This window comes from Simochromis diagramma, unplaced genomic scaffold (assembly GCF_900408965.1).
Source record: "Simochromis diagramma unplaced genomic scaffold, fSimDia1.1 OVJJ01000322.1, whole genome shotgun sequence".
Taxonomy (NCBI): Eukaryota; Metazoa; Chordata; class Actinopteri; order Cichliformes; family Cichlidae; genus Simochromis; species Simochromis diagramma.
The window spans coordinates 1,096,546-1,124,236 of NW_024386731.1; the positions used below are offsets into that span (position 1 = coordinate 1,096,546).

General features: G+C 40.6%; 1 protein-coding gene across 1 annotated transcript; it reads right to left on the reverse strand.

The window, feature by feature from the left end:
* Positions 1-433: 433 nt before the first annotated feature.
* Positions 434-23,817, reverse strand: insig2 (insulin induced gene 2). The gene is made up of 7 exons (XM_040023921.1): positions 23,663-23,817; positions 20,624-20,832; positions 19,986-20,158; positions 15,387-15,511; positions 14,991-15,157; positions 7,801-7,900; positions 434-1,364 (listed from the first exon to the last, which is right to left on the reverse strand). The coding sequence occupies exons 2-7, from the start codon at positions 20,740-20,742 to the stop codon at positions 1,323-1,325; spliced, it is 726 nt and encodes a 241-aa protein (XP_039879855.1). The 5' UTR covers positions 20,743-20,832; positions 23,663-23,817; the 3' UTR covers positions 434-1,322.
* Between the last annotated feature and the right edge of the window lie 3,874 nt (positions 23,818-27,691).

Here is a 27,691-nt window from a genome sequence, read left to right on the forward strand (position 1 = left end):
ATGTAAAAACACATTAAAGTGGAAATGAAACACTAAAGGCTAATTATTACTGTGGACCCAAGCTCTCAAAAACTGTCAGATTTAACGATGTGTAAAGCTGGATTTAAGAAATCAGTGTGATGCTGTTGGATGCTGGATTCCCAATCGAGCTTCACTAAGAAATGTTTGTGGTGCACGTGCAGAAAACTGAGTGTGGCTGGGGAAGAATGGACGTTATTACAGTGAAAGGAACTCTTGTTGCATGCCAACCAAACTGGAACCAGTTTGTATGTGTGGTGACCTAAACAGGTTCTGTTCATTTCATCCTTCAATGAAATGATGAGTTGCACAAACAGGTTTGTGACTGCTCATTTGACAAAAGTCACTCTTCACAATGAAAAAAAAAACAAAAAAAACAGATTTTGGTAGAAGCAGAAAATCTCCTTACAGCAAACCCAGTTTGACCAGAGAGAATTTATTTGATTCAGTGTGAAGTTCCATCACCGTTACTCCATATCTGCTGTCATGCATTAGGTGGACAACACCATTCAAAGTGAGCTGGGAACTAAAAGGCAGCAGGAAGACTTTTGGCCAAGTCTTCCTCCCTGAAATAAAAAACAGTAACTAGTTTTAAACTAATTAACACCATAATCTTCATTTATAGATGGAATTTCTATTTCTAAATGTGTTGCTCACTTCTAACCCTAAACCCAAAGACATCAGTGTTTTTTGGCCTGATGATACTGTACATATTAATGCACAAAATTATGGGCTCTTACATGTACCCACTACAGGGGAACACTGGACATCCTGTTTCCTTAGCACCAGCACCTGTCAACATCTCTTCATGAAGAACATCTAAAAGTAGATTATGGGTAATTACATAAAAAAGAAGTCCAGTACATAGATGCATCCTGGATATGTTCACTAGGCTGTGTGTTCCCCACCGATATACGACAGATGAGGAAGAATCATGAGACGAGGGCAGATAAATAAACAGATCCCACAGATTCTGTTTGGCACAATCGAGCCAAGGGAGCAAACATCTAAGCTGATCTGAGGAATGTTGGCTGCTTATCTGCTAATCCATGTCTATTACAGATAAACTGCAATAAAGGAAAGAGAGAAACTTCACTCTCATTATTCACGTCAGTTCATGGATATCATGTGGTAGCAGAAGGCCTGACAGAGCCAGTCAAAAATACAGCGCAGCAGGCGATCGAGATTTCGGGGATCGATTTAAACGGCCTGACTGGCTCATCAGCCAGCTGTAGTCCGTGCTGATAACCTGCACCTGGCTTCAGGTCATTCTGAGCAGAGGTCTGATGCAGCAGAGACATCCCTCAGTCCTGATGGCTCTTGTCCTGAATGAATTTGTATTCATACTGGAAACAAGGGGAGAAGGAGAGCTGTTAGACACAAAACACCACTTAAAGCCCATCTACTTTAATATACCAATATGGACATGATGTATCATTATAACTCAGCTGGGTGACTTCTTTAATCAGTCGATATACAGTGCTGTGAAAAAGCATTTGCAACCTTTTATTTTTTTTAGTACATTTAGTACTTTATCATGTTTCATCAAACAAATTTAATATCAGACAAACCCAAGTAAATACAACGTGCACTTTATAATTTTGAGGGATGAAGCTATTCTGGACCTATGTGAAAAGAAAACTGAAGAGCCTGAGAACTCATCCAGGAGGTCCCAAAAGAACCCAGAACAACTTCTAAAGAACTGCAGGCCTCAGTTAAGTTCAGTGTTCATGATTCAACACTAAGAAAGAGACGAGGCAAAAACAGCATCTGTGATTTCTAACATGAAAAGCACTGCTGACCAAAGAGGCGGTGAAACCCCTAGGCGATGCCTAGGGGTTTCATTTTATCAACCTGTGGTCATGAAAGCGATCACAACACTTAAACTGGATGAACTTGGATGAGTGAGCGAACAACATCATGTAAATCAGATGTTTTTGGTCTGTCCATCCACAGCCATTGTCTTTTTTTGATGTTCGAATACCTCAAAAACTATTACAGACAAAAACTTGCCATCAAAATGAATCAGGATCTATAACTTGGGACACATTAAGGTAATTATTTAATTTTTTTTTTTTTTTTTTAAATGTAGCTCAGTTTGGTAATTGTGGAGTTTATAAATGACACTCAGTCTCCAGTTTAATCTAATTTACACTGAACAAAAATATAAACACAACATTTTTGTTTTTGCTCCCACTTTTCATGAGCTGAACTCAAACATCTGAAACATACACAAAAGACTCTCAAATACTGTTCTCATATCTTTATAAATCTGTGTTAGTGAGCACTTTTCCTTTACCAAGATAATCCATTCCCCCTCACAGGTGTGGCATATCATGGGGCTGATTTGACAGCATCAATAATGTACAGGTGTGCCTTAGACTGCCCACAATAAAAAGCCTCTCTGAAATATGCAGTTTGATCAAACAGCACAAAGCTACAGATGTCGCAGCTTTTGAGGGAGCGTGCAATGGGCATGCTGACTGCAGGAATGTCTACCAGAGCTGCTGCCCATGAAATGAATGTTCATTTCTCTGCCATAAGCCGTCTCCAAAGGCGTTTCAGAGAATTTGGCCGTACATCCAGCTGGACTCACCACCGCAGACCACGTGTAACCACACCAGCCCAGGACCTCCACATCCAGCATGTTCACCTCCAGGATCGCCTGAGACCAGCTGCAGCAACAATCGGTTTCCATAACCGAAGAATTTCTGCACAAACTGTCAGAAACCATCTCAGGGAGATGGCAGACAGCGTGTGTGGCATCGTGTGGGTGAGCGGTTTGCTGATGTCAACATTGTGGATCGAGTGGACCATGGTGGCGGTGGGGTTCTGGTATGGGCAGGTGTATGTCATGGACAACGAACACAGGTGCATTTTATTGATGGCATTTCGAATGCACAGAGGTAACGTGACGAGATCCTGAGGCCCATTGTTGTGCCATTCATCCACGACCATCACCTCATGTTGCAGCATGATAATGCACGGCCCCATATTGCAAGGATCTGTACACAATTCCTGGAAGCTGAAAACATCCCAGTTCTTGCATGGCCAGCATACTCACCGGACACATTTCAGAGTGGCATTTTATTGTGGGCAGTCTAAGTCTACGTTCACACTGCAGGCGAAAGCGCATCAAATCCGATTTTTTTGACCCTCTGCGACCCATCTATCCGATCATGGTGTGACAGTGTGAACGGCACAAATCCGATATTTTCAAATCTGATCTGGGTCACTTTCGTATGTGGTGCTGAATCCGATACATATCTGATGTTTCAGAAAGCGACTGCTGTTTGATGGTCAAGTCGCATTAAATCCGTCTTTTACGTCACCGACACAAGACAGACGCCATCTATCAGCGCCGGAGAAGACATCGCGAACGCTTCCTGGCCATCCAGTGAAACTGTTGGGAAGACAACGTTGGAGAAACGTGAACATTTTATTTGTACTATATAATCGAAACAAATCTTTATATTAAGGCCATCAGTCAAACAGTCAAACTTTTGGCCTGGGTCTAAACAGAGCACGTTGTGTGTGACGTCTTCTTTTGCGCCGCTTTGAGGGTTCACACTAGAGCGCGTTTACTGTCACATTTTATTTGTAGTGTGAACGAGCAGACAAAACATATTGGGATTGAGCATTGAGACCTGCAGTGTGAACATAGTCTAAGGCACACCTGTACATTATTCATGCTGTCTAATCAGCACCATGATATGCCACACCTGTGAGGTGGGATGGATTATCTTGGTAAAGGAAAAGTGCTCACTAACACAGATTTATAAAGATTTGAGAACAGCATTTGAGAGTCATGGGTCTTTTGTGTATGTAGAAAAACTTTCAGATGTTTGAGTTCAGCTCATGAAAAATGGGAGCAAAAACAAAAATGTTGTATATATATATATATATATATATATATATATATATATATATATATATATATATATATATATATATATATATATATATATATATATATATATATATATATATATATATATATATATATATATATATATATATAAAAACCCAGCACGCCCCTGTGGGCGGTTTATCCTTCAAGCTCGGGTCCTCTACCAGAGGCCTGGGAGCTTGAGGGTCCTGCGCAGTATCTTAGCTGTTCCCAGGACTGCGCTCTTCTGGACAGAGATCTCCGATGTTGTTCCCGGGATCTGCTGGAGCCACTCGCCTAGCTTGGGAGTCACCGCACCTAGTGCTCCGATTACCACGGGGACCACCGTTACCTTCACCCTCCACATCCTCTCGAGCTCTTCTCTGAGCCCTTGGTATTTCTCCAGCTTCTCGTGTTCCTTCTTCCTGATATTGCTGTCATTCGGAGCCGCTACATCGATCACTACGGCCGTCTTCTTCTGTTTGTCTACCACCACTATGTCCGGTTGGTTAGCCACCACCATTTTGTCCGTCTGTATCTGGAAGTCCCACAGGATCTTAGCTCGGTCATTCTCCACCACCCTTGGGGGCATCTCCCATTTTGACCTCGGGACTTCCAGGTTATACTCGGCACAGATGTTCCTGTACACTATGCCGGCCACTTGGTTATGGCGTTCCATGTATGCCTTGCCTGCTAGCATCTTGCACCCTGCTGTTATGTGCTGGATTGTCTCTGGGGCATCTTTACACAGCCTGCACCTGGGGTCTTGCCTGGTGTGATAGACCCCAGCCTCTATGGATCTTGTACTCAGAGCTTGTTCTTGTGCTGCCATGATTAGTGCCTCTGTGCTGTCTTTCAGTCCAGCTTTGTCCAGCCACTGGTAGGATTTCTGGATATCAGCCACCTCCTCTATCTGCCGGTGGTACATACCGTGCAGGGCCCTGTCCTTCCATGATGGTTCCTCGTCTCCCTCCTCTTTCTTGGGTTTCTGCTGCCTGAGGTATTCACTGAGCACTCGGTCAGTTGGGGCCATCTTCCCAATGTATTCTTGGATGTTCGTTGTCTCATCCTGGACTGTGGTGCTGACACTCACCAGTCCCCGGCCCCCTTCCTTCCGCTTAGCGTACAGCCTCAGGGTGCTGGACTTGGGGTGAAACCCTCCATGCATGGTAAGGAGCTTTCTTGTCTTTATGTCAGTGGCTTCTATCTCCTCCTTTGGCCAGCCTATTACCCCAGCAGGGTACCTGATCACGGGCAGGGCGTACGTGTTGATGGCCCGGATCTTGTTCTTACCATTCAGCTGACTCCTCAGGACTTGGCTGACCCTCTGCAGGTACTTGGTGGTTGCAGCTTTTCTAGCGGCCTCTTCATGGTTCCCATTTGCCTGCGGGATCCCCAGGTACTTGTAACTGTCCTCTATGTCTGCAATGTTGCCTTCTGGTAGTTCAATCCCCTCAGTTCTGACTACCTTCCCTCTCTTTGTTACCATCCGACTACACTTCTCCAGTCCGAACGACATTCCAATGTCATTGCTGTATAGCCTGGTAGTGTGGATCAGTGAATCGATGTCTCGTTCACTCTTGGCATACAGCTTGATGTCATCCATGTACAGGAGGTGGCTGACAACTGCTCCGTTCCGTAGTCGGTATCCGTAGCCAGTCTTGTTAATGATCTCACTGAGGGGGGTTCAGGCCTATGCAGAACAGCAGTGGGGACAGAGCATCTCCTTGGTAGATCCCGCACTTGATGGTGACTTGTGCTATGGGCTTGGAGTTGGCCTCTAGTGTTGTACGCCACATCCCCATTGAGTTCCTGATGAAGGCTCTTAGGGTCCCATTGATCTTGTACAATTCTAGGCATTCCAGTATCCAGCTGTGGGGCATTGAGTCATAGGCTATCTTGTAATCAATCCAGGCAGTGCACAGGTTGGTCAGTCTGGTCTTGCAGTCTCGGCTGACTGTTCTGTCTACCAGTAGCTGGTGTTTTGCGCCTCTGGTATTCTTGCCAATTCCTTTCTGTGTCCCGCTCATGTATTGACCCATGTGCCTGTTCATCTTAGCCGATATGATGCCTGACAGGAGCTTCCATGTAGTACTTACATGACAAGTGAAATCTCCCGCAGCAAGCTTAAACATGTGAGAGGTTGATCGCGCAGAGAATCGCTGAGCTTATGTGAGTGCGTGTGTAAAAGCAGCACGATATATATTTTAGTTCTGCTGAGCCAAATAAGACAGGTCAGGGTGAAGAAGTGACAGCCAAAGAAAAGCTTACCACAAAATGGAGAAGTTATGACAAATCAGACTATAAGGCAAAAAGAAAGTGCAGCTTTATGGTTTCATGGACAAAAGAATTTCTGTGGCTGCAATATGACGAGCTAAATAACCAGGGCTGCACATAAGTGGTCCGCAGGTGCGCATTCGCTGTCAAAATAAAAAACACGCACAAGGGTTAGGGTTAAATTTAAAAACTGTACTTTTGAGTTAAAATATATATTTATAATTTTAATAAATGACAAATTAAAAAGGCATGAACATTTTTTTTGTATCGAAAAAATATCGAACCGTGACACCAAAGTATCGAACCGAACCGAACCGTGAATTTTGTGTATCGTTGCACCCCAAATAAATAAATAAATAAATAAATAAATAAAAAATATATATATATATATATATATACACACACACACAAGTTTATGGCAGTATTCATTATGGACATCCAAACGTCTTTTTTAATGGTTAAACAGATAATAGTTAATAGAAAATATTCAAAAATGTGCACTGAGATGGACTGAGGTGTTTCCAGTATTACAAAATTCAGCTTGTTACCATAAGGGACTTTTTTCATACTTGAACTGCTACTTAGACACTTTTTCATGCATCTCTCCAAGATTCAGATTTATTTTTTTTTTTTTTTAAAGTTAAGAAAGACCTGTTAAAATTTCAGGCTTTTATTTTTAGCTTTTAAGAGAGCCTGGCTCAAGCATTGGCTCAGATTTCAAAGTGCAAAGAATAGCCTGAAAGTGGACAAACCAGTGCTTTTAAATGTTAAACCTATATTTTAAAAAAAATGTCAGTTTTATTTTTAAAAAAAAAAAAATAATAATTATGAAGCTTGGTTCATGTTTGTATGTACACTACCAGTCAAAAGTTTGGACACACCTTCTCATTTAATTGTTGTTGTTTTTTTTAATCATTTTCACAACTATTTACATTGGATGTCTTCAGTGAGAATCTACAAACTATGAATGAACACATATGTTGTAAACAAAAAGTGAGAAATAACATGATTCATACTTTAGATTCCTCTGTCTCTCTTCCACAGCATGTCTTTATCCTGTCTTCCTTCTCTCACCCCAGCCAATCACAGCAGATGGCCCCGCCCCTCCCTGAGCCTGGTTCTGCTGGAGGTTTCTTCCTGTTAAAAGGGAGTTTTTCCTTCCCACTGTCGCCAAAGTGCTGCTCATAGGGGGTCATATGATTGTTGGGTTTTTCTCTATATCTATTATTATAGGCTATACTGTACAATATAAAGCGCCTTGAGGCGACTGTCTTTGTGATTTGGCGCTATATAAATAAAATTGAATTGAAAATTGAAATTGAATTTAGAGTTATTTATCATTGTTTCCTTTGCTACATAATTCGATATATTCTGCTTCATATATTTGGTGTCTTCAGTTTGTATTTTCAATGTACAAAGTAGTAAAAATAAAGAAAAAACATTAAATGAGAAGGCGTGTACAAGCATTTGACTGGTACTGTAGATTCAAAATTTGGACCATAAATTGTTTTTGCAAATCAGAGCAGAAAATGTTCTAAAAATTTTGATGAATTGAGAAGCAGTGACTGCTTAGCCTTAATGTAACTGATGTAAATGTAAACTGATTTGTTTCTTACCAAAGCTAGTTGCCGTCCAATGTTTCCCATAGTTATTACTCCTGCAAAGAAGATGCAGGGTAACCACGAGCGAATGTAAAGGAAATCAGGCGACGTGTACCTGGGCAGAGAAAAGGCAAACCTCAGAAACTCACTTTAAACTATACACAGCAGAATTAACTGACTGTTTGAATTAACCAAGGTTGCTTTGTCATCATCATCATCATCATCATTATCATTATTATTATCATCATCATCGTTAATAATGTCCAGTCTCTGGACAAGATCTCTAGTCATTTAGAAAGTGTTATACACTGCTGTGCAATACTCTTGAGCCACCTGTTATTTCTTTATATGTTGAGAGGAAAATGGGAGATAGGTACAGTGATCTTTGCAGAAACTCTTCTTCAGATGGTGGCTGCCTTTAATTCTGTTCTCTGCTGAGATTAAAACTGGTTCTCAATTCACATCTATAAAGTGCAAACTGTGCCCAGGTCAGAAACAACTTATGCTGCTAACACAACTTTGGCTCTGCAAATATCTGCACAAAGAGCATGCTAACGCTAAGCTAGCCAAGAACCAGTGAGACCAGAGCCAGTCAGGCTGCGGCATCCATTTCTACCTGTTTAAGTAGAATCAATCGTTATTAAGTTTTCTGAGCTTGTTGTCATCTTTGCTTCATGCTGTTGGCTTTGTGTTCATACCTAAATGCTAAGAGAAAGATCATGTGTGGCCTCAATATGATAGGGATTTGTGTTGGTGTGTGGGACTGCGGTCTGTGGGTTTATAATATTAAATGATATCTATGAGACAACACGTTTCAGGTCATTTTACAGAGAAACGTAATGTGTACAAGTAGTAACAAATTACTTTCTCCTGGGAGTAAGTAAGGCACTGCATTAAATTTAAGAAAAGTGTTCTGTGTAATGTGTGTAATACATTATTACTTTGAGCAATGACGCCAACAATGACCACAACAAAGAGTGGAAGTACCTCTAACATGCACAAATAGTTAACCACACAATAGGCAATTAAATTTGGAATTAATAGCAGAGCCAATGAGAACTGATAAGGAATGGAATCAATAAGCGATATCTATCAAGGAATCTGAATCTACATTTGTATCGATTCCTATCCCTCGTCAAGATGATCCATTCAATCCCTCGACAACATTTAGGCTCGGGCTCATTACTGATGGAGTTCCCGTGAACTGAACTTACAGTGTGTTTAACATCATTGGTGTGTTGACAAATTAAGCTGCTGTCAATCAGAACTATTTCAGGTTGTATTGCATGATGGATAACAATCCGATGGTACTTTTCTGTGTTCATACTTCCATTAATTTTGGAAAGACCCTTAACATCACAGGGTGAAGTGCTGCCCGAACCACGTCAGAGCCTCCAGTGTGATTTCTAGGTGCCTGTAGACAATGGTGTACCTCTCTCCTGATTTCCTCAACACATACTGACGTCAATGTGAATAAAAATGTCAGAATTTGAATTCATCACTCCATAAAAGCAGTTGACCCTGATATAGGGCTGCCACAAACGATTATTTTGATAGTCGACTAGTCACCGATTATTTTTGCGATTAGTCGACTAATCAGATCATCATCCATTGAACGTAAAACGTACAGCTTATTGCACCAGCAGCATCTGCTCTTATATAACTATCATTAGCTTACAGCTTTAAGTGTTTAAGTTAAGTGCTAACTAAAAATAAAGACAAGATGATAGTTTATTAAATTTTAATGAAATTTGCAGATTGTTTCGGTGAAGTTTAATGAACTCCTTGCTATCTAAAATATAACAGGACACCGGAGTAAATTCTCAAGCATCTCACACTTCTGATATTCAGCTGTGTAAAAACTATAACTTTAATCTCAGCCAAACCGATTTACTCAGGAACAAATAAAATACTGAAAAAAGCCAAACAATAACATTTTAAGTTATCTAAGTGACTTATATATGTTTAACCTGAGTAGCGAAAGACAGCGGTGGGTTTGAAAATGATTTGCCGGGAGTCCGGTGTTCTCACGGCTCTAGTGAGCCTAGCCCCCGGCTAGCTATTGAGCTAGTGTCTCCGAAAACGTCGGAGCGCTTTTGAAAATATGTGGTGTCTTGATAAACTGAGCAGATATTTGAGGTTTACACAGCTACATTCTCGCCTGAAAATATGTTAAACGTTTATTTTGTGACCCAGAAAGAATAATAAGCGTAATATTAAAACTAACTAGCTGCCGCCATTGTTGGAAACTGCGCTGGGCTGCGCTATGAATTCTGGGACACAGCTTCTTCTTCTTCTTCTTCGGGGTTTAACGGCAGCTGGCATCCTTGTACATGCAGTGCTGCCATCTTCTGTTTCAGTCCTTTATTGCACTCTTAAATCCTACTTATTCCTGCGTCTGTTGGGATCTTACAAAGCTTCAAACGACGCGTCGACTATTAAATCAGTCGTCGACGATTTTGATAGTCGACGTAATCGTGACTAGTCGACTAATCGTGGCAGCCCTACCCTGATATTCAGTCCACTTCTAATTTAATGTGCAATTTTATTTACCTCAGCCTTTCCCTTCCTTAAGAATCAACTACTGACAGCCACTCATCCAGTAGAACAAAGAGTAGATGGACAAATTGAAGGGCAAGACACATTTCCTCACAATCTGTGTCAAGTTGTTGCTAGATTTTTTTCATATTTCTTAATGATATAACTTTCAGTACTGTTCACCTGCTATAGATAGCTTTTAGCCATGCCATTTCTTTGGTTCTGTGCCAAGTTGTCTGTTACACGTCAACACCACACTGGTACGATCTCTAGGTGCCTTTTTACGCTTGAATGACTTAAAGGTCAGTGTTATGGATTAACAACAAAACAAGAAATCTTTCTCAGATGGTCAGGTTCATGGACCGGCCTGAAAACACCTCTGAAACATATTCAGAACGCTTGAGAAATATCACTCAAGACCACTTTAAAAGTTACAAGAAAGTCTGTCTCCTTATGGCATATAACCAGTGTTGGGAAGGTTACTTTTAAAATGTATTCCATTACAGAATACAGAATACATGCCCCAAAATGTATTCTGTAACGTATTCCGTTACATTACTCAATGACAGTAACGTATTCTGAATACTTTGGATTACTTAATATATTATCATGCTTTTTACAACAACGTGAATGTACTATTGCTGTGTGATTTATTACTATTACTGAAGGTCCGTGACTCCGAACTGTAGTAAAGGGACCTCTGACTAATACGGCGGGGTCCCTGTCGGCTCGTAGCCGAAAAATAGCTTTACTTTGTTGTGTGGGTCAACTTTTCTTGCGAGAGACAGAGAGAGGCGTTGAAAGGCTGCTCCAACGGAACTTATTGTTTCAGAGGAAAACACGAACACGGTGTACAGTCGAGTCTTAATAGCTTACTTACAACTGGGCTCGTCAGGCACTCTTCTTGGCTGAAGTGGTTATTATTATATTTACATGCTTCCAGCTTCCGTTTTTGCTCGATGACAACTCGTACCTTTCCACTCCCCTTTTTCTCCCTCCTCGCGCTCACAGACCCATAACGTGTATGGCAGTCCATTCTCCCTGCAGCACGGACTACACTGCCCATGATGCTACATTCTTTAGAGCAGGGGTCACCAACCTTTTTGAAAGTGAGAGCTACTTCTTGGGTACCGATTAATGTGAAGGGCTACCAGTTTGACACACACTTCTCAAATAACAAATTTCCTCAGTTTAACTTAATTATGTGTTATCATTAATAATTAATGATATACATCTATGTACGGACACTAATTATGTTAATTATTTTTCACCATAATTATAAAGAATGCAAGTAGGAAACAAGGTAGGAATCATAAATATCAATATGCAACACTTTATTTCTATATATCTCTGCAAGTATTTACATTTTGAAGTGATCACTTCTACAACATTTTCACTTACCACTAACAAATTTTAACAAATCATGCACTGTTACATACATTATTTTTGTATGTATGTAACATACAAAAAATCAACTTTCAAATTTTGCAGAACTTTTCACCAAATTGGCAGCATTTTAAAGCAAATTGTCACATGTTACACTTAACAAACACATTTGTTTTTCAATAATTAAATTAAACTTTGACATGACACTGTAATGTTGCCACTGAGAACATCTAATATGGCTTTCTTTGTCTGTTAGTGGGAAACCTGGCATTGCATGCTGTTCACCAGTGTGTTGTAATCTGGGGTATAACTTGACACTGCAACTCTGAGTGAGTCTTGCAGATGTGCATCGGAGAGGCGTGTTCTGTGTTTGTTCTTGATGAAGTTCATGTCAGAAAAGGCTGATTCACAAAGATAGGTTGAACCAAACAGGCTGGCAACCTTCATAGCTGCTGTGCACACACCACTGTACTTTTCTGTGTCAACAAGGCACCAAAAGTTTGGTGCACCCAGATAGGCTTTGAGGTGGACTTCATTTTGCAATGTTACAATTTCGATTTCCACCTGTCCAGCATCCAAGCTGAACATTGAACTTAGTTGCTCAGCAATGCATGTTGTGTCCACATTCATGAAAGGATTGGAAACAAATGAGACACATGGCTCAAGCTGATCAAGGTCACAAAACCTGTTCTCAAACTCTTGACCAAGTCGGTTTATGACTTGAGTGTACTTTTCTGCAACTTTGTCAAAAGTCTCAGATGCAGAAGCATTGTCTTTCAGCACCATCTGCACAGAGGGAAAGTGCAGCACCTTTTTTCTCTGTAAATGCACAGAGAAAATGTTCATCTGGGCTTTAAATCCATTTAAAGCACTTATCATGTCAGCAACAGTCTTACCTTTGCCTTGCAGCTCACAGTTCAAATGGTTCAGTTTCCCAGTAATGTCTGTTAAAAACGCAAGGTCAAGTGTCCACTCAGTGTCCTCCAGCAGAGATGTGTCTTCCCCTTTGGATTGCATGAACTCCTTGATTTCACCCAAAAGTGACAAAAAACGAAGCAAAATCCGTCCCCTGCTGAGCCATCGGATTTCCGTATGTAGTAGCAGGTCACCATATTCAGCTGACAGCTCCTCCAATAGCACCTTGAATGTTCTGTGCTGTTTAGCTCTGGAGCGGATGCTGTTTATGATCTTCACGACGGGAGTCATGACGTGCTCGAAGCCGATCACCTTTGCGCATAACGCCTGCTGGTGAATGATGCAGTGGTAATGCATGAAGTTTGGGAACTCTGTGTCACCTTTACAGTGAGCGATGAATCCCGTATGTCGGCCGATCATAGCAGGAGCCCCGTCGGTAGTCACTGATACCAGCTTTTCCAACGGTACCTTTTTCTTCGCGAAAAACTCCTTCACTGCGTTATAGATGTCAACTCCCTTCGTAGTTGTCTTTAGCGGCAGTAGTGTCAGAAGTTCTTCTTTTGTGGAGAAACCATCAAATACCATCCGGATAAAGACCATCAGCTGTGCTGTACTGCTGCTGTTGACGGACTCGTCACACTGGATGCTAAACCAACTGCACTTTGCCAGATCCTGATCCAACTGATCGGCCAAGTTCCCGGACATAGCCGACACTCTTCTAACAATTGTAGTTGCCCCCAGCTGGACATCAGAGAGAGTGGAGATTACATCGTTTCCATATTTCTCGTCTTTAAGCACAGTTTTTGCAATTATCATCATTGCTTCTTTGAAATACTCCCCGTCTAAAAATGCCTTCTTTTTCTTAATCATGAAATGTGTAGCTCTAAATGAGGCTTCGGTTGCTTTTTGAGAGTTTTTCACCGGTCTCGTGAAAAAAGACTGCTGTTTGCTCAAACCTGCCTTTAATTCGCGGGCCTTTTCCGCTCGCAGTGTGCTGCCCTTTGGGTAGTTAGCATGGTAGCTTGTGTGACACGTTCGGAAATGTCTCTCCACGTTGTGCCGCTTTGCTGTTGCCACAGTTGCCCCGCAAATGAGACACACGCATGAATCTTTCACAGTGGTAAAAAAGAACTCTTCCTCCCATTCACTGTGAAAATTATATGTTTTCTTCCTTTTTTCCGCCATGTTTTCCTCATCTCCTCACCTTTGCCTTTGCTGGTCTTCACGGCAACTGTTTCCGTGGAGACCAGCTAGCACTAAATATTAGATCATGATCTAATATTTAATAATAAACATTTTTTTTATATATTATCTCTAACAAATTAACGCCAATGCAATTGTGATTAAAAAAAATAGCAAGAAAAAATAAAAATAGATGCAGCTTACTGGTAAGTTGTTATGGTGAGCTATTTTTAGAACAGGCCCGCGGGCGACTCATGTGGTCCTTGCGGGCAACCTGGTGCCCGCGGGCACCGTGTTGGTGACCCCTGCTTTAGAGCTATGCTTGTAGCATTCTGCCTGTTAGCTTAGCACAACAACAACAACAACGAAAAGGCGCTCTCTCACCCAGGAAACACGCAGAGAGAGAGAGAGCGTCGCCCTGTAACCATGGCAACCGTAACCCTGCCGCCTGGAACAACAGAACGTAGCTGTCAAACAAAACCCAAACAGTCCTGACCCGCGACAAAATGAAACAGGAAAGTACCGCAGTGTAATCCATTTATTTCAACAAAGTAACTGTATTCTGAATACCACCTTTTTAAACGGTAACTGTAATGGAATACAGTTACTCATATTTTATATTTTAAATACGTAACGGCGGTACATGTATTCCGTTACTCCCCAACACTGCATATAAAGTGCTAATGGGTGGCTCAAGAATTTTGCACAGTAATACTAGCATTCTGCCCATACTCTAACATTAGTCATTGTGCTGGAGGATATAGCTGTGTGCTGTAAAGGCAGCGTGGCGCTGCTAATATCGTGCCTCATATTAAGTGCGTCAGTTTTCTTTTGCTGGAAGAGATCACTGTGGACCAGTCAATATTCAACTGTTGGAGCTAGAGGAGGGTAACTTACTACAAGCTGATATAACTTAAAAATTATAAATTACAGTGTGCTACATTACTCTATTCAATAAGAACAATACAGAAGCCCACCAGACAGAGTTCACCATAAGTCTGTGCTGGCACAGCAGTGCAACTACTTACAAAGTTCACTTGGAGTTCACATTATTGCATTCAGCAGTTTATTTAATGGTAAAGTCTGAGTTACAAAATTCATTTGTCGTTGTAATGATTTTCTCTCAAATCAGCCTCCACCCTGCACATTGTCTTAATATGCAAACTAGTGTTTGAGTAACTTACTGGAAAACTCCGTTGTAAACCAGGAGCTGGGTGGCCAGCGTACCCAAAAAGGCAATGCAGATTCCCAGACCGAAGCCGCTGCGGGAGCGATCGAATGTCCACCACAGGCCAATGGAAAGAGCTGCCAGAGTCAGAGACAGCTGAACATTGTTGGCAAAATCCACTTTCTGATGCAGGCAGAGGTCAAGGACCAGGCTGAATGCTCTACGATGCACTTACAATGTACAGCTCCATCATCTACCCAGTAAGTCATTAAACACAAACTTCCTTGAATTAAAAGTGAAACTCTGTGCTTTACTTACATCTTGAATGCGTGATTTAAAGTCCACTCTGGTGGTGTACAGAGGAAAATTATTAAAAAGAGAAAATAAAAAAATACCAACGTTCTAAGGATACAGCACTGGCGTGGTTGATACCCACAAACACAGCCACGCAGCGCATCACGCTAGACCATTCCCGCTTGAACTTGTGTGGTTCACCCAGACGGCTGTCGATGCAGGGGTACAACAGCCCAATCATTGCTGCAAGGGGGGAAAAAAGGAAAAAGAATACTGTGAGGAAAGATAAGGGAAATTAGGCATTTGTATAGCACCAATTCAAAACAACAGTAGCCTCGATTTAATATTATCGTAAGACCCTATAATATTTGAGAAAATCCCAACAGTCAGATGACCCACTATGGGCACGCTCTTGGCAACAGTAGGAATGAAAACGTCCCTTTCAACAGGAAGAAACTTGTAGCAAAACGAGGTTCAGCGAGGGGCCTAAAAACAACGTAACAATAATAAACAATAAAGAGCCAAAACAACCAAAACCACCAGAGACTCATGGAGAGGAATTTGCTTTAAAAGTGTTGCAAATGAGAACAATATGATCCACAAGCATAAACTGTGCAGTGATTTGTGTGCAGGTCACACAAATGCGTGCTCCCATCCACACAACTGCAAAGCAATATGACCACTCTGTATATTTAGAATATAGATGTAATTCAGGTAGTGTGATAACACTTTGACAGTAACAGCAGTCTAACACTGATGTTAGCTTAGTGACTAATCCTGAACATTTCAGCATGTAGGCAGCATTTTATGGCTAATGTGTGATGGTTTTAATCTATTTATTTAGAAGAAGAAATGTCCAGTTTATTAAAAACAAACACCAACAACGCCCAGATGTCCCAGTTTTACACCGGGATTTGAACACAGCTTACATTTGTGGATAGAAGACTTTTTGAAATGGAAAATAATCTGATTTGTGAAGCTAAACTTTGTCCTTAAATACCATTTATTCAGGTTTGGATGTGCGAGTTTCTACAATAGTTTGTGTGGTCACAGTGGTTCGTGTTTGTATGTACACTACCAGTCAAAAGTCTGGACACACCTTCTCAGTTAATGGTTTTTCTTTATTTTCATGACTATTTATATGTTGGGGGATTGAATAAATCCCCACCAGTGTCACCAGAAAAGCCCCCAACCATCATGCCTTCTCCTCTATGCTTCATGGTGGGAACCATACATGTAGTCGTGGTTTCTTAGCAGCTATTTGACCAAAAGAGCCTGATCCACACAGTCTTCTCTGAACATGTAGCGATGTGTCTGCTACTGGAGCTCTGTGTGGCATCTATCTGTGCTCTAATCTGAGCTGCTGTTAACTGGAGATTTCTGAGGCTGGTGACTGGGATGTATTTATCCTCAGCAGCAGAGGTGACTCTTGGTCTTCCTTTCATGGGGCAACAACAACAAAACCCAGTTTGTTCCCATTTCTGTCATTTAATCTGGTAAAAATGCCAACGATAATGGTTCGATAAGCACAACAGCATGCAAAAATAAGTTCATTTCTGAGCGAGCAAGGAAACTCAACTTAGAATTTTTAAAAACAAAACAAAAAGATTATTTTCATTGCAGCATGCATCTACGAAACCACTAACCTAGCTACTACAGCAGCGAAACTATTTCTGCACTTTCAACAGAATGCAGAAGCCGTCCCCTGGGATACAAAGTACTGTGTATTTCAACAACAGGTGGAAATGACAGGCTCCTGTGGGCGACGCTGTGTGTCTGGGGATTAAGACAGCCTCGGGCTGTTGTGCTCTGTGCTGAGCCACTCGGGAGCAGCAGGCATTGCTCTACATTTCCATCGGCAGCATCACACCCAGAAGACAGCATTTCAATAAACCAAAAGCCTGGCAGGTATGTTGTAACCTTCAATGTAATGATGTGTGTGCGTGCACAGTTATCGTCATGTTAAAAGTGCCCTGAGGCAACAGTTGTTGTGATTTGTTTCTGTATAAATAAAACTGAATTGTATAGTGTGCATAATTTTTCTAAAAATGCCACGTAGCACTAACAAGTATGCTTTTATATAAATGGTAAATGGACTGATGCTCAAAGCGCTCTTTACAACATGCCACATTCACCCAATCGCACCCATTCTCACAAGCACTTTCTCTGTACTTAGTGCTTTCTAACTACAGTCACACACATTCACACTCCGATGGATGCATCAGAGAGCAACTCTAGGGTTATTATCTTGCAGCCACCCCTATAAAAATCACAAATTTATTGTGAAAATGATTATTTGTTTGACTCAGCGGTGCTGTTGAAGCAGGAGCATTACTGTCCTCTTGAAATGTTTCCCAAACTGCTGCTCAGTCATGAACACTGACACATGTTAGTGGGAGCAGCTGTCTGTCTGCAGGGTGAAGTCAGCTACAGGAAGCCAGTTTGTATCAATACGGATGCAAATTAAGATCAATATACATTTTTAGTATTGATTAATATCTGAATATGGATTTGCATTTATTTTTTGACAACCCCAATTCAAAGTCAAGTACACTGCATTTCATCATACTAACAGTTAGTGCATGTGTCTGAGAGGTTTTTTGATTGGCCAGAACCAGTGACTCAGGGACCTTCTGTCTTTAGATCAATAAATACATTTCGATGTCATATTAGTTTGATAACCTTCACTATCAAAGAGTCACTTTAAAATCTCTGTGCAGATGCAAAACATTAGGGCCCTATAACAAAAGTGACACAGCATCAGTTAGGCTGTCAACATTACTAGCGGGTGTAAATATCTAACATTTTACCACCTGTGAGTATTTATCAGCATGTATCTCTGAAACAGAATGGCTACAAAGCTTGGCATGCAACTCTGAGTCCTATTTGTGTTTGTACAAATCAATGAAATAATAAAAAAAATTATACATAAACTTAATTAGAAATAGTAAAAATAAAAAAAATTTTGTACATGTGCGAATATTCGCACATATGTATAGATTTGAGACTCTCAGACCTTCATGAGTTAACATATTTTCAGTTTTTGCTGAATTCTACCTTTAAATTTATGTGGAACACCGTTTTAACATTCAGAAAATGCATAAACTGTGTGTCTTAATTGTATAATAAACTGAATACCATCATGCACCTGGTGAGTGCTCACAAAATATTCTGCTTATTACTGTGTAACTTGCTCATTTTAAGTAGGACTGGGAAAGATCTATCTATGCCTGACACAGATGGATAGCGTCCAATGAGCTTCAGACGGGTTCAAAGGTGAAGGCTGACACTGTTGCACCCAAAGGTTAGTACCTTTTCTGCATGCTCAGTAATTTGCTTGTAGCTGTGGAGCATTTAAGATTCATTTCACTGGAGGCATAAAGGAGACTGGAGCGATATTCTTTCCAGTACCCTTCACTTAGTGAGTAATCTAACCTGAAAAGCAGTTTAATACTTATTGCTATACAGAGAATTCATTTTTAGTGTGCTGCTTGGTGTCGTTTTCAGCTAACAACATGGAGATTTTAGCTCAGTACCATCGCAGAACCGTCTAGAGGACAGCTCTTGCTAGCATTGTAGAAGATGAGCAAGCATAAACAGAGCATAGACAAGTGCCATTTTGGACCACGGTGTGTCTGTGAGCTGTACAGAGTGTGTATTTCCCAAGGAGAAAAAAAAGTGTATGATAAGTGCACTCTGACATGCAGAAAGATGTAAGAAAGACGGGACAGGCCTGCTCAGTGGTGTCTGATAAACTGGAAATCATGGTAGATGCAGTGCAGGCTAAACAGGTTACCTTAAAGTATTGTTGTGAAATGTACAGGGATGCACTATGTTGGACTGTTGCAGGCACGGCTGATGTGGTAACGGGCAATGTTAGGCTATATCAAGGACAGCAGACATAAATTTAAGGCCAGGACTGGTACTCGTGCCTAAGTACCTAAGCTGATCTGTCTGCTTAGATCTTCTACAATTCAGTTAAATCTGCAAAAAAAAAAAAAAAAAAAAAAAAAAAAGGTAAATCTCAGAGCAACAGCAGTGCCTCTTTCCCTCTTGATTACTATAAAAAACATTAAGGATGTTCTTTGTTTCTTACTCTGCATTTTAGCTTAAATTTTGTTAAATAAATAATGACACAATAAGTCATTTGTTGTTGTTTATCTGAGCTTAGATTTGCCTTCTCTCTCTTTGTTTTCCTCGAGTGTTATGGAAGTAAACAAAAGGACCCAAGGCAAAGTGGTGTCCACAAGACCATACATTATTACAAAGTTCAAACTGGTTGATGAACACAGCTCCTGAAGTGTTTCCCAGTCATAATGAAAAACTGATAGCACTGTGCACAAAAGCAGAAGTTTATTGCTAAAGACTCGAAGCTTTCGTCGAAGCGGCTATCCTAGAGCGCAAGCTAGCCTAGGTAAATACCACTTCAGTTGCAAGTATCACTTCTAGCTACACCCTACATCACAGAGTTGGAGAACATCGAGAATTACTTACAGCAATGATAAACAAAGACGTTAAAATCATTTTCAACTCCAGAGGGAGCCACTGGAGATGGGCAAAGAGACACAGGCAGCACCGGGGCAGGAGGTTCACAACCTCTTGCCTAGCTACATTTTGTGGTTTCCATCTGAACTTTTTCTTTCCCTTTTTTATCTCGCCTGCCACTTAAAATACATTTTTTTGAACCTCATTTTGAAAAGGGAAACGTTTCACACACCTGCAGCTGTCCCACAGCAGAGCGGCACCCACCAGGCCGAAGAGAAGATACTGGTTATGACATCAGGGGGAAACAGGGTGATGTTCCTCTGTACCTGAAGTAAGTTAAGCACCAGGGCCAGGAAGACGCCCACAGAGAACAACATGGCCCCTCGGATCAACAGGTTGGTCGTCCTGCAGAGCAAAATAAAAGGCGTCAGGATGCTGGTCTGGATTGGTATTTAAGTGCTATTGTGTTTTCTAGTCTTCTTGACCACTCAAAGATCTTTTTTCTCTGTGCTTTAACCACTTCATTCACACACTCACACTCTCTTGGACCAGAATTGTACCAGTGGCGAATTGGACTTCACCTTGCTCACGAATACTTTTAAAAGTATACTGAAGGAGCTGGGACAGACCATTAGTGGACAACTTGGCTACCTTGTTACCCAGGTCACACCCAGATTACCTGCATACAGTGTTGAGTTTTAGCAGGACAACTTAGCCTCAGATTACAGTTTCTGTGCTACAATGTTCAATGAATAAAAGACCAATGAAAGATTTACCTTACTATGTAACATACAGCAAAGACAGTAAAAATAGCACTATGGGACTTTGTTGTTCTTCTTATGGTGACCTTCTGTAGCACACAGAGCTAACCTGTTGGTGATAGCTGAGATGTATGGTCCACGAGAATGCTGCATCTCTCCAGACCTCGACCACTGCTGCTGGTCGCCGGTCACTGTTCTTCCGCTCATCGTCGTCAAGGTTAGAGACATTCGTAAGACTAATTCAGGAAATCATAGATGGTGTCTGACATCTTTAAACATTAGTGTGGTCAATGTCCTCCACTGACATCCCAAACCACGCTGAAAAACAAGAACAGGCAAAGAAAAAAAAAAAAAAAGAATAATTAGGCTGATTTCTGTTTCAATCAGAACATCATAAAAAAGGTAGGTTAGCTGGGTGCTACATGCAGTGGGTGAACTAACGGTTTTACATAGTAAGTTTTAGAACATTTTTTTAACCTAAAGGATTTATGGTGTAAGATATATACACTGCTTCTAACGTTAAAACTTTCTGTATCTTTCAGAACTAAAAGTCAGTGTGTATGTTCAGAAAAGTCTACATACTCCATGTTTGTTTGTAATTACAACACAAGCCACCCAACTATACTCCATGATCAGCAATTCCTGTAATCTGTGCTCATTCATGTAGTCTTGTACCATCAGTAACCATGCATAGAGGTGACTGTAAAACCATGACCTGTATATAGATAGAATGAGTGGTTGACTGCATGTATACAACCTGTGCAACTTGAATTCATGTATCTACAACTAATACACTATTATGTAACCACCATCCATGTATGCATGTGGATATTTGGTTACTGGCTGTTAAACTGTGTCGAGCATGTTCATTTCTCCTCTGAGGCAAAGAGCCGAGGTGATTATTAGAACAGTGATGACTTTAGGTCTTTGCTTCAGTATCAGCAGGAACAGGAAGATGTTACTGGTGGAGAGCTGGTGACCACAGAAAAGGGATCATATTACATTTGGACACAATTCAGGAACAGTTAAAAAAAAAAAAAAAAAAAGGAGGGGGGGGGGGGGGGGGGGCTTCCAAAGGATGCACTCTCTGAGAGCGACTCCTGCACAAAAATCCAAACCACTATTTGTGAAACCCTCTGACGAGGGAAATGACTCCAGAAACACCAAAACCACGTTCCCCAAGTCTGGTTTGTACCAGACTTGGGGAACGTGGTTTTGGTGTTTCTGGAGCCACAGACCGAACAGCAGCTATACCATCGCCATGATTTCCTCCATTGTTGTGTCGCATTTGTTTCTCAGATAGAAATGATGCCACGGGACTTTAAGCCGCGTTGCTATAACGACTTTGCGCACATTTAGTTGGCACTCAGTTGTAATGGAAAATGACTGAAACCGAGCAGAGTCGAGTCATGCCGAGTAGGTACCAGTGGAAAAGAGACAAATGAGTCTGCATCCACCTAAAGCATCAAAATCAAGTCTCACATAGGGAGACTGACAGATGCAGCACCTGCAAACATAGATACTTAACTTTTTTTTTAAACTTGCTTCATGGCTTTCAAGCTGTCCTGAAAGGCTAGGTCAATTTTATTAGCATTACCATTCAAGCACTTTATTATGGTTGCTAATACTACCACTGCACAAAATGCAAGCACAAAGGAGTGCCAGTACACTTGTGAGGAAAAGTAACTGATTTAATTAATTGAACTGAATTAAAGATTAATTCTTGCTCTTGCATTTTTAAATGCTCCAAAGTAGCAGCTGCTGTCGTATTCAACTACAGATAGATTGTTGTGGGTTGGCTCTATAGTAGCCTGTATGTACAACTACAATCAGAATCCATTATTATATAGACCTATAGTACTAATGGCATCAAATAAACAGTCTCTATGCCCTAATGCTGTGCACTGTCTTGCTTGTATTTAACATAACTTTGTTAAGTGGTTAATATACAGTGGTGTGAAAAAGTGTTTGCCCCCTTCCTGATTTGTGATGGGCTATGAAGTTAAACTTCTGTCGAGTCAGTCCAGAGTATTTTCCCCAAAGTCTTGGGGATCGTCAAGATGTTTTCTGGCAAAACTGAGATGAGCCTGTTCTTGTGCTCAGCAAGGATTTTCATCTTGGAACTGCCATGCAGGCCATTTTGCCCAGTCTCTTTATGGTGGAGTCATGAACACTGACCTTAAGTGAGGCAAGTGAAGCCTGCAGTTCTTTGAATCTTGTTCTGGGGTCTTTTGGATGAGTCGTCATTACCACTCTGGGGGCAACTTAATGGCTCTCACTGTGGTCCATGGAAGTCCCACAGCTTTATGACTGTCTTTGTAATATTTTGGCTGAGGGCTCTCAATCACTTTTACCGATTTTCCAAAGAGGTGATCCACCACAGCTAATTTACATTATAACGGGGAGGAGGCAATAACTTTTTCACACAGGGCAATTTAGGTTTAGCCTTTTTCCCCCTAAATAATAAACACATTCACTTAGAAACTGCTTTTTGTGTTTACTTGTGTTATCTTTGTCTAATATTTAAATTTGTTTGATTACCTGAAATATTTAAGTGTGACAAACATACAAAAAAACTAAACAAAGACAGGAAATCAGGAAGGGGACAAATACTTTTACATATCACTGTAGCAGATGTATCAGCAGCTATATTAACCAATGCTGAATATAATGCTGTGATGCTGCGACATTTTCCTATCTACAGACAGTTTGAGCAGATGAATGGTGAGCTTGCGCTGGATAATTAACTGTACTGATTTGACTACTGAAACTTTTAGCGTCTTTTATGCAAGGCTGAATCGGGGGAGCCAGTAGATCACGTGTGCCTCTCATTCACTCATACCACGTATCTGTATCTTTAAAGCTTTATTTTTAGCAGGTGTCAGGGCTGCCGCAGCATTTTGCCTTCGTTAGACCGATTAACACAGCCCCCATTTACCGGTCCTTTACTACCTGGTGGCGACCAAAACATGTCAAAGAAACAACTAAACACCCCAATTAAATAGTCACAGTAGAAAACACGCAGCTGTCGAGGTAACGTAGGTTAGCTTAACGTGAAGTTCGTTGTGTGTACGTAAGCACTGAATAGTTAGCTAAAACGAACGTGTCGTGTACGTGATAGCACACTGGCTAAGGTCCAAGCTCTTACCTTATGCCGACAAACACCTTGTTCTTACACATTTATTCATTTCAATGGCTTTTGCTCGTCGTGTAACACTGAACTGAAACAGACGAAAAGCTAGAGTTTTCTCTCCCTATTGTGACTACTTCCGGCTGAACGGCTAGCCGTTCGCGTTTAAAGGCATGACGTAACCGCGTCGCAAAAAATGACGCGTCATGTGATTGGATGTGTGCGGAACGTTAACCCAATCGCTCTGGACTATAAAAGAATGCCAGCGATGTTGTAATTGTGCAGAAGCAGAGACAGATGAGAGACAGGATCTATTGGATAATTCTTCTGTAGAAATAGTTTCAACTGTTGATTGTTTTTATATATAGTTTTTAATTCACAGTCGCTTCATGCGAAATGTTTATGCCTCAATAACTAGGAAAGGGACAATGGCCATGTTTAATTTAGTGAGCAATTAAATTTTCTTTTTTGTAGCTTAATAAAACAGCCCCAATACCCAGCTCAGCGTTGTACTCTAGTTTTTATCCACTCAAAAGAATCCTCACATATACACGTACACTTAATTTGATTTGATTTGATTTGATTTGTATTTATTTATTTTATTGATTTGTTTTGTGGTGTGATTGGCTTACAGTAATGAAAAAGTGAGAAAGTCACCGTGCGCTGTGGATTACTCTTAATCCTCATTTATGCTATTTTGTAATCAGCATACTGAGACCTGCAACTCATGATGGTGTTTTGGGGATTATACCTAGGTACACAATGGTTTTAACAGAAAGAGGCTTGCCATGCTCTCTTGTCAACTATAGCACTTAACTCTATCTGTTAACTGGAGTCTACATGCTATGGATCTTAAAAAAATACCCGTAGAAAGCTTAACACTGAAAAAGTGTTGAACTGAGGGAAATTGTTTGTTAATATATTTACTAAAATCCTTGAATAAACTCAAATTAGAATTAAACACGAGTCCTATATGATAAACTGGACTGTACTACACTAAGCAGTAATTGGTAGTGCTCACGTGGTTGAAAAGAGTGCTGTACCTTCACTGAGTCCAGCAAAGTTGTGTCCTCTATCATTTCTAGATATTTTGGGAGGTTTGATTGACGTGAAGTTCAGTTCAGTTCAATTTATTTATACAGCACCAATTCACAGTTGCTTCAAGGTGCTTTAACAGTTAGAGTTAACAGTTTGAAACAATTTCTTTCCATCTGAGGGTCACTTTGGATCTCCTTCCAGCCCCCGGCAAAGTGGTGACACATCCAGAAAAGCTGTACTTACATACAATTGCTTGAACTGATCTTATCCTGTTTAGAAATGGCTACAAGAGTCATTGCCAAGTGGTATAAATTTAATCATCCTTCTTGGGTCTTCACTGAGCTCCTTGGAGTGTCAGAGTCCAGCATGTGCTATTTAACAAATCCTTTTAATGTTTTGTAACTATGCGTGTAATGTTATTAATAAACTTTATTTATTTGCACATTTGTTTTTATGTGGAAACAGTTCGCAGAATATTCAAAGGATGGTTTAAATGAAAACCAGACATTTAAGTTACACAACATGCACACTAATGATTTTTAAAACTCAGCTAATTGCCTCAAAGACAGACAATCGTCTGAGACAGAATGTCTTGCAGGGAGGTTCAGAAGGTGAGAGGGGTGTACAACGTCTTCAGACCCATAATGCATCTAACCAGCTCCTGGAAGACACTAGTCAAGTGCACCATGAGAAAAACACAATCTGAACCAAATGTGCTTCAATCCATTTGCAGTCCTTTTATAGAAAAAATGTCTCACCATGCTTAAGCACTTTTCTCCATTGCCACAGGCGCTATGAGCATAAAAGACCTGCTCCAGTCACATGCAATATGGCCCAGAGTCTCAGCCTCTTATGTGGCATTAATTCCAGTTTCTGCCCCTCATTTGCCTTGAAGTTCCACATTGGTGTAGCCTCAAGCTCAGCATTGACACCTATCCCCACTCCCCCACATGTCCTCCATCTCAACGAGCATTTCAAGAGCCCACTCAGTGGACAGCTGATTTGCCACCTGACCAAGTGCCACTAATGTCTTCTCCTGTGTTTTCACATGAATTACACCACACCATGATCTCATCATGTGCAATTAACCTCCATTAATCACTACTGAGATCTCAGCCCTTTCTTACAAGAAACAAAGAGCATTATGTAGGATGAAGGATAGTTAAAAAGTTGAAAAAAATATTCATTTCTTTAAGTATACTGCAAAAAAATTAATCTGCGAAAATCTGACTGTAACAAAATCAAATCAGTATTAGCAACAAAAATCCAAATGTGTCTTTACACGAATATATTAAGCACGGATTGAATCTATATTTGTTCTAAACACACGCATTTTCTTTAACAAGCTGCATCACGTAAGCCAGGTTAATCTTCTTAGATTCATTCACACGTTAAACTGATCGAACTGAAAAATCCCACCGAAACAGGCACAACATCGCAGGAATTTACTGGAAAACACAAAACAAGCATGGCCACCTCGGCTGGTAAGAATCACGGGTGATGCTTGCTGCTTTACACTTTGTTAAAAAATGTGACGAGTTGCTGCTTGCCCGGCAGTTTTATGGAAGACCAAACTAAATAGAAATGATCCTCTTCAACTTCCACCAACTATGTTATTGAATATTAAAAGGTAAACAGTCGCACTACTATGTTTACTGCTGCCTTAAGTTGTGAAATAACCGGATGTGATGGTTTATTACAGTAATATGTAACTGTGAAATATACATTTTAGGAATATAAAATATAAATAAATAAACAGATAAATAGCTGGTTTCATTTGAAGATACATTTGTAACTGATAAATGAAACTGATCACACACTCCAGTGAACAAAAACTATATATATATTATTATTGTGTATAAAAACAGCCGTGACTCCTAAACATTAATGCTGTACTACTGAAAGTCTCATTATTATACTTAAATACACGCAAAGACATAACTGTGAGTTACAGCTAATATTTCTCTGTTATTTCTTTAAAACACTCCTAAAGATCAAAAGCAGCAATTTCTTAGTCGAGCCCTGAATACGTTCTCAGTTTGCTGAAGCAACAGTACAGCTCTAAAAAGTCTCATACAGCATTTCCAGCTCTAATAATAATAATAATAATAATAATAATAATAATAATAATAATATATTATTATTATTATTATTATTATTATTTAGACCATTTTTATGTAAATTTAAAACAATGCTTTTTCAAAGCAGGACAACACATCTTTATTTATTTACTTCATACTTTGTACAGTATTGAGTGAAACTGAGTTAAAAGTACTTACATTGTGTGTGTGCTTACCATCGGGTCATGACACATATCAGGTTTGCAGTCACCATTAGAAGTACTAGAATCCATTCATTGCTTATCTTTTGATAATATTATATTGCATTATTATTCACAATGATACAAATACAATTAGAATTGACTTCTGTCTGATATCTTCAATCCTCAGAAAACCCTCAGGCCTACAGAGTGTGCTCCTCACATGGCTGCAGCGCACTGTTCTTTAGCCCATGCTGCTACACTGATCTTTATGTGTGTTTTTTATCCACTAAGATGACTCAGCAGGTTCTGTGCTGGACTATCGGAGAGTCCTAAGGGACACTCACTTAACTCTAATAATTAGATTGATAAAGGGAAGTAAGAGGAGGATATAGGGAGCTTTAAATTAGCTGTCAAGAGCTACTTGGAGGCCCCGTTACACAGCCGAACAGGCAGGATACAATTCATCATCCTGCCTGTGCCGAGCGCTGAGGACCTTTTCATGATTAGTCCTCTGTCGGCTCATTCACTTTAAATGTGAGTGATCGTGTGTGTGGTGTTGATTGTGGATGGTGATGGAGAGGTGGGGCTGGGCCTTGATCATAACAGTCATCCCCATTGGACCATTGCAAGTCCCATCTCAAAAATAATAGGCCTTGTGACCTCTCTGTTGTCTAGAATTAACCTCTAACCCCCTCCCTGTCTGTGCCATCTGCCAATCCCAGGACAGCCGTCATGAAAAGGGAGAG

Coding starts and splice junctions, on each gene's coding strand:
- insig2 (XM_040023921.1), bottom strand. CDS start 20,742: ATGTCTCTAACCTTGACGACGATGAGCGGAAGAACAGTGACCGGCGAC. Junction 15,512..19,985: donor CTGCTGTGGGACAGCTGCAG/GTGTGTGAAACG, acceptor CCCCCCTTGCAG/CAATGATTGGGCTGTTGTAC. Junction 1,365..7,800: donor TTGGACGGCAACTAGCTTTG/GTAAGAAACAAA, acceptor CCTTGTTTCCAG/TATGAATACAAATTCATTCA.